General features: G+C 39.9%; 1 protein-coding gene across 1 annotated transcript; it reads left to right on the top strand.

Annotated features, from left to right (window-relative positions):
* The first annotated feature begins 222 nt into the window (after positions 1-222).
* Positions 223-5,867, top strand: iyd (iodotyrosine deiodinase). The gene is made up of 5 exons (XM_033649455.2): positions 223-484; positions 4,314-4,511; positions 4,616-4,775; positions 4,925-5,081; positions 5,300-5,867. The coding sequence occupies exons 1-5, from the start codon at positions 289-291 to the stop codon at positions 5,480-5,482; spliced, it is 894 nt and encodes a 297-aa protein (XP_033505346.2). The 5' UTR covers positions 223-288; the 3' UTR covers positions 5,483-5,867.
* The last annotated feature ends 2,121 nt before the right edge of the window (positions 5,868-7,988 follow it).

Genomic DNA, 7,988 nt, shown 5'->3' with positions numbered 1-7,988 from the left:
AGTATACAGTGCATTCATGACCTACCTGAATATAAACTTTAGACTCAACTCATTGACTAACTGTGACTTTATAACTCTGACTTGTGTAGGTCATGGTCTGATATCTTGACACAAAAGAGCAGCAGCCCGTCACAGCGGAGCAGAGCTGCCAGCTGAGGGCACATTTCTCACAAAGGTAGCTCTGACTCAGCACAAAAGCCCACCCTCTGATAACAGTAGTAGTGTTTCATAACATCAGGTCTGCACTCAGCTGACTACCTGTGTCCTCTTCTCTCCCCTCCAGCAGTCATGGCTCTCCTGTCCGTCCTCACGCCTGTCCTGGCGGTGGTCCTGTGTCTGTTGATAGGCTTCATGCTGGTGAGGTCACGGGAGACGGAGACCACCTCGACCTCTGTTAAAACTGAGAGGGCGTCAAATGCAGACTTCAGACCGTGGGTGGACCAGGACTTACAGGATGATACAGAAATCACAGCGAAAGAGGACGGTAAGAGCTGAAGAGAAAGTTTTTTTTACTGGACAGGGATGATCTTCTTTCACAGGCAGGTCAAAACAAATAATATGTAGACCATAACCACCATCTCAACACGATATAAAAATTTGGAATAATGTAAAAATCCTTGATCAACAGGTGCATGTATGTTTTCTTCCTTCTGACCCTTTCTTCACAGCTGGGTTAATCAGTAATAGTATATGACCTATAACCTTTTTGTACATACAGAGAGAGTGATCTTTCTCAATTTCTTTTACATGAATCATGCAATTTATTTAAGACTGCACCAAACGAAATACTGTGAAAATGATAGTCAGATTTTTAAAGGGAATGAAATGAAAAACCTGATTTCTGGTTTCACCATAGCCTGAACCATAACCAGGATAAGCCTCATAAAAAGGTTGATTTTGGGGTTGGTTATGGCACATGGTCCAACCAATTCTAAAATTAAGAGTTGTAACTCTATTTTGAGAGATTAAAACTATTTTGAAAGTTTAAAAATAACATTTATATTTTTAGTGTATTGCTCGATGGCAAAAGTAATGAGACATTCCTACTGATGAATTGCTTAAAAATGTTTGCTTTTTTGTTTGTTGAAGGTGGCAGTGCTGTTTGGGCTGAGAAAGCCTGTGAGTTTATCTTCTTTATTTCCTTTAACTTCGGCTTATATTGGAGTTATGATATGTAGCATGTGAAATAGGGTTTGGTGAATATGCTACGAAAGGTAGTATCAGCACGGTCACTACCTGGAGCTCACATAAACGGAGCCTGGGTTTGTTGAAAGTGGCAGTGCTGTTTGGGCTGAGAAAGCCTGTGAGTTTATCTTCTCTATCTCCTTTAACTTTAGCTTATATTGGAGTTATGATATGTAGCATGTGACATAGGGCATGGTGAATGTGCTAGGAAAGGTAGTATCAGCACGGTCACTACCTGGAGCTCGCATTAACAGAGCCTGGGTTTGTTGAAGGTGGCAGTGCTGTTTTGGCTGAGAAAACCTGTGAGTTTATCTTCTCTGTCTCCTTTAACTTTAGCTTATATTGGAGTTATGATATGTACATTCTTGGAACCCATTGGCTGTATCGTCGTCTGCCAGAAGTCAGACGACGATACAGCCTCCGGGGGCAGACCCCCGATTTTTTGGCATTCCGGTTTGAGGAGGCAAATTTCCGTTTCCAACTTCCGTTCATATATATAAGTAAATATGTTGAACCATTGCGATGGATTCAGAGTTTGCAATGACGCCAATTATGTTCCGCCTTGTTAGTTCACCGCACGGAGCGTTTAACCTGGCAACAACTGCAGCCGGCTCAAACGTGATTGGCCAATATCACGCGGACTACAAACAGCCTAGCACCGGAAACCAGGGCTCTTCCGCTCTTCTTCTGGAGGCAAGATCTCCGGGTTTGCCTACAGACTCTACATTCACTGAATGTAGAGTCTGTATATAGAGACTATGCTATGTAGCATGTGAAATAGGGTATGGTGAATGTGCTAGGAAAGGTAGTATCGGCACGGTCACTACCTGGAGCTCGCATAAATGGAGCCTGGGTTTGTTGGAGGTGGCAGTGCTGTTTGGGCTCAGAAAGCCTGTGAGTTTATCTTCTCTATCTCCTTTAACTTTAGCTTATATTGGAGTTATGATATGTAGCGTGTGAAATAGAGTATGGTGAATGTGCTAGGAAAGGTAGTATCGGCACTGTCTCTACCTGGAGCTTGCATAAATGGAGCCTGGGTTTGTTGAAGGTGGCAGTGCTCTTTGGGCTGAGAAAGCCATGTGTAATGTAAGGTAAAGGAGGTTGTTGGGTCGGTGCGGGGAGCAGTGAGAGCTGGCACTAGGGGAGTGTCTCTGGGACACCAGAGATCACTATCTAGCCTCCTGGAGGTGTCGTGGGACCAACTAGACGAAACGCTGGTAAAAGGAGGTTCCCACCTGATGACCCCAAAGACATGTTAGTTATCACTGCTCACTGGTCTGTATAGTTAAGCCTTGCCATAATAGCTTATCATAGGGCTTAGGAGGTTATTCACTGAGTGCTGATCCTTTCTCTAGAGCACAAATTTCTTGTGTTTATTTGAACTAAAAAATAGGCAAATATTCCATGAAATGTTAATGTTTTCAGGTTTACTTGTATTTCTACTGATTGCTTCCATTTTTTGGGACAATAGAATTTTAACATTGTGCCAACATACCCCATGATTTGGGCTGTTTGGCACAAATGCACATGACCTTAACAACAAATCATTAATTTTAAAAATTAGTACAATTTAGCAAATTTATTTATAGCTCAGACATGAACCTTTCATTTGCTGCTGGTCAGAATATTCTAACATACATTTTTCCAGAGAAATACGACTACTTTTTACTCCACTGCATTTATCTCATAACTTATCATGACTTACTTTGCAGATTCACAATACCAAATATAATCAACAAATAAATTATGATGTTTATTTTTATAGGTTACTTTTTACTTATTGCATTGTCCTGTGTTTTTTTTTATTAAGATAGATAAACACACACAACATATAGCAACACACAGCACAGTACACATATACATATCTGGGGGTCATGTAGTCACAGCTAACCCTCCCTCTGGCCACCAATTTATAGTTGCTATCAGCATGTTAACTGATTCCCCTGAATAAGGACCATAACATATATACATACACATACCGTTTACTCATTCTAGTTGCTCTGTGTTTTAAAGGTTTTACTCATTAGACTGATTGTTTACTTATTATGTTGGTTTGTGGTCTTTTATACTGACGCATCTTGTTTGCATTATCCTCTTTGCTGCTACTGTCAAATATTTATAGGCCTTTTCACCACCACAACTTTTATTAAGTTTTTGAATGCAGAATAACAGTGCATTTCTACACTGTGGTATTGCTCCTTTTAGTCAAGTAAAAGATCTTAGTCTTATCTTTGCCTTTTGATTGGAATGCACCAAATGGAGATTAAAGGGACAGTTCACCCCCCAACAAAAAAAACATTTTTTTTTTTCTCAGAAGGAAGTGTGCATCTACCCATGGTTGAGAGGCTTGTGACAGCAAGAGAGGTAAACATTAATGGTGTCTTCCTCTGCTGAGCTGTAACGTGAGCTAACTCAGCTGTGCTAGGTGAGCTAGCAGTAGATGAAGGCTTCCTTCTGGGCGGTGATATGGTTGGCAGAACTGCTCACAACAAGGTCTTTGGATTATCTTGAGTAACCAGGTCATGAGTTCTGTAAAGAGACATTGCTGTTGAGTTTTTCAAATGTATTTTTTGTAATTGTTTTGGTATGAGCTGCTGACTGTTGGTGGTAACAGCTGTAGAGATGTTTGCCTTCTCTTGTCCATGAGTAGATGCACACTTCCTTCTGCGCAGTAATACGGTTGGCAAGTGTAGGCCAGTATTAAGAAAATAGTTCCTACATGAAACTGCTCACAACAAGAACTGTGGATTATCTTGAGTAACCAGGTCATGATTTCCAAATTTCTTTTGAGCACCCTTTGAGCACCACAAGCTGAGTGCCATCTAGTTCTATTACGTTTGAGAGAAGGCAGACATCTCTACGGCTGATATCTCCAACACTCAGCAGCTCACACCTTTTGGGTGAACTGTTCCTTTATGCTACAACTTTGATTACCTACCAGACAAAGTGGGTCTAACAATTACTGTGGAATTATTAATCAAAAATTGTTTCGACTGAATTCTTAGTTTTGCTTTAAGATGACTAACTTTTCAAGAGTACCAATTTTGCCATTGTTCTTACTGACACCTTTTGAATTTTCATATCCAAAGCTGCTCACTGGTCGTCTTTTTTGTGTGTCATCCTTGTAGATGATGGTGAATGGGGTGACAGCAATGAGGAAGAAGACCTTCTACATGTGCCCTATTCACCAAAACGTTACCCCGAGGACATAATGCTGGAGAGATCCAAGGATTTTTACACCCTGATGAACCAGCGGAGGTCTATCCGATTCATCAGCCCAGAGCCGGTCCCACGAGAAGTCATCGATAATGTCATCCACACTGCAGGCATGTGCACATCTACAAAGGACAAATGGACCACTCTAGAGTTTAGAGTTAGACGCAGGTGTGTAATGTTTTGGCCTTTCTAATCCTCTCCATCTTCTGGACAGGTACGGCTCCTAGTGGAGCGCACACAGAGCCCTGGACGTTTGTTGTGGTGTCAGACCCAGAGACGAAGCACCAGATCAGACTGATAGTGGAAGAAGAGGAGGAGGTCAACTACCGTCAGAGGATGGGGGACAAGTGGGTCCATGATTTAGCCAAATTAAAGTGAGCATTCATACTTCTTCCACACTGACACCATTCAATCCCCATTCCCTAAATTTAAGACTCATACACAATGATTATTAGTCTTTTTGGACCAATGTAAAGTCTAAGTGAATTTTCTAACACTTCTCACAACTTCCTTCCTCTTGCAGGACAAACTGGATAAAGGAGTACTTGGATGTTGCTCCGTACCTCGTCCTCGTTTTCAAACAGACCTATGGGATTCTACCAAATGGCAAGAAGAAGACACATTACTACAACGAAATCAGCGTCTCCATATCATGTGGAATCCTGTTGGCTGCTTTACAGGTGAAGAATAACATAAACCTTTGAAATATAAATCGGTAAACCCCTGTTTATTCGGTCATAAATGCCATTTAAACAAAAGGATGTAAGACAGAGTTTGGAGTGTTTATGAAGCTTTATGGACCCTCTTGGAAATGCATCCACATTTGAGGATAAACTTTTGTTTTACATGTCTGTTAAAGCAACTAAAGGTCTGTTCTTTCTGTCCATTTCCCAATCAGAACGTGGGTCTTGTCACGGTCACATCGACCCCTCTAAACTGCGGCCCCCAGCTCAGGCTCCTCCTCAAACGGCCAGCCAACGAGAAGCTGCTGATGTTGCTTCCTGTAGGTTATCCTGCATCTGACGCCACAGTGCCTGACTTGAAACGCAAGCCTCTGGATGATGTAATGGTGCACATTTGAAGACAAAAATAGTTTTTTCTTCTCCATCTTTTTTACCCTGAGCTGAAAGAGATGTTTTAATTGTGCTAAATCTATCTTTAACAATAAGCCTCTGTTTAGAAGGAGCAGAGAGCAAAGCGTTGTTGCTCCCATGTTCATCATCAGATACACAAGAAAAAAAGGATGACATCACTCTCTTTATGTACTTCAAAATTAACCCCTGATTGACAAGTATATAGTTTAATATGCCACTGCCAAAAAGCCCTACTGTTTTCTTCTGCCATGTGCAGGGGACAGTTAATAAATGGCAAAAGAAACAACCAATCCTGCAAAGTTACTTGACGTGGAACTGCCTATTCAGTGCAAACAATAAGCATCTAATAAAGGTAGTTTTTTATGAATAACATATTTTAGAGTCCATCGTTTTTTTCTATTAATTCTAATCATTTTAACAGTTGTATGAACTGTGTATATCATTATTTGGGATGAGATCTGATCTTACTGCAATATAATGAACACTGGTCCGAATGTTAAAGGGACAGTTCACCCTAAAACCAAACATACATATGTTTCCTCTTAACTGTAGTGCTATTTATCAGTCTAGATTGTTTTGGTGTGAGTTGCAGAGTGTTGGAGATATCAGCTGTAGAGATGTCTGCCTTCTCTTTAATATAATGGAACTAGATGGCACTCAGCTTGTGGTGCTCAAATTGTCAAAATAATACATTTGAAAAACTCAACAGCAATGTCTCTTTCCAGAAATTATGACCTGGTTACTCAAGATAATCCACAGACCTTGTTGTGAGCAGTTTCATGTAGGATGTATCACCGTGCTGAAGGAAGTGTGCATCTACTCATGGACGAGAGAAGGCAGACATCTCTACAGCCGATATCTCCAACAGTCAGCAGCTCACACCAAAACTTCTTCTTCCTCTTCTTCTTCCTCTTCTTCTTCCTCTTCTTCTTCTTCTTCTTCTTCTTCTTTGAAAAATATGTATTTTTGATTTAGCGGTAGACTGTCCCTTGACATTAATCAAACAACCACAAGGTCAACCTCACTCTTACCAAACAAACTGAGAAAGTTGTTTGCTTTGGGATTGCTGAGTAGATTGTTAAGAAATGTAATGCCCTTGGGCTTTAAGTGAAGAGTTTGTCCTATAATAATGACCAGCGCAACTCTTTTTTCCCCCAGAAATGTAAATAATAAAATATACTTTAAAATAGCTATTATATTTTTTAAGTCACATCAGTTAATATAAATGGGGAATGATTCATTGATATGCACAAGTTTATGTGTATCTTATGTGGTATCTCACTCCGAGGGAGGACAAAACCTCTCAATAGGTAGGTACATGATGAGGGGATATGGTTTGACATCTTTGTTATTTTAGCATAATATTCAGTAGACCATTCTGCAGAATCATGACCCAAACCTGAAAGAAAATTGTGCCGGTGCTCCCTTTTTTTGAGTAAAGTCATAATGATGGGATTGTTGTGAGACATCCCAGGTAAAATTGTCATCTCCAAAAATGTTGGAACTAGGTGCAACAGTTGCAGAACCTGACCAAGTACATTTTTAACGAAGACATCAGGTAGCCTATGTCAAGGTTCAAGATTCAAGATTAACTTTACTGTCCTGCAAAGCGGGTAATTTGTCTTGGGCTCTTCATTCATACTGCAGCCATAAAAATACAACCTACAAAAAAATAAAATAAAATAAAATACAACATAAACAAATCAACATTATACACAGAAAGTAACAAAAACAAAACAAAATAAACAGGAAAAACAAAACAAAAACAAAAAATAACGTTGAAATAATTGTACACAAATGCAAATTGTCAAATCATCATGATCCAGTACCTGTTCTGGCTTTATCTGCTTCCATTTAAAAGCTTTATAGACATGGGTATAAAGGATTTTTTAAAAATCTGTTCAATCTGCATTGAGGCACTCTAAGTCACCTACCAGAGGGCAGCAGCTGGTACTCTGTGTGCAGAACACGAGATGAATCATTGACGATCTTAACTGGCTTGACTTAAAGTAGCCTGTTCATAAATAGTCTGCAGGGAGATGTGCTCTTGACACCCATGGTTTTCCATGCAGTATTGATCAACGGGAATATTTTGGTTTTTAAAAGGTTCATTTTTGACATTTAAATCTGACTGCCAACTCAAAAACCATTCACACTCAGCTCCTGTGTCCTTTCTTAATTTCCACCTCGGGGGTCAGTGAAGAAGAAAGGCCACATTTCCAAGGACAGGTTTCACTGTTAATATACCAGCCCAGCAAGTTTCTGTTAGAAGATGGACATCAGACCATTTGTCAGTGTATAAATTGGAGATGGTGACAGTTGCAACAGCATTACAGATGACAGAGGAATTACAAATTAAAAAGACAATTCTTTGCACATACTCATGTTCAGCATTGATGACATACATCACAATCCTATTGTTAATGAAATATATGGAACTTTGTACAGATTTAATTATATAAATATTGCTATAACATTTATGTGGATTCCAGC

This window comes from Epinephelus lanceolatus, chromosome 13, assembly GCF_041903045.1.
Source record: "Epinephelus lanceolatus isolate andai-2023 chromosome 13, ASM4190304v1, whole genome shotgun sequence".
NCBI lineage: Eukaryota > Metazoa > Chordata > Actinopteri > Perciformes > Serranidae > Epinephelus > Epinephelus lanceolatus.
This window is presented reverse-complemented; position numbering and strand designations above follow the sequence as displayed.

What these genes read in the sequence shown, in the direction of transcription:
- iyd (XM_033649455.2), top strand. Translation starts at nt 289, where the DNA reads ATGGCTCTCCTGTCCGTCCTCACGCCTGTCCTGGCGGTGGTCCTGTGT. An exon ending in CATGATTTAGCCAAATTAAA is followed by an intron (nt 4,776 to 4,924) that starts GTGAGCATTCAT and finishes TTCCTCTTGCAG; the next exon opens with GACAAACTGGATAAAGGAGT. An exon ending in TCCTGTTGGCTGCTTTACAG is followed by an intron (nt 5,082 to 5,299) that starts GTGAAGAATAAC and finishes TTTCCCAATCAG; the next exon opens with AACGTGGGTCTTGTCACGGT.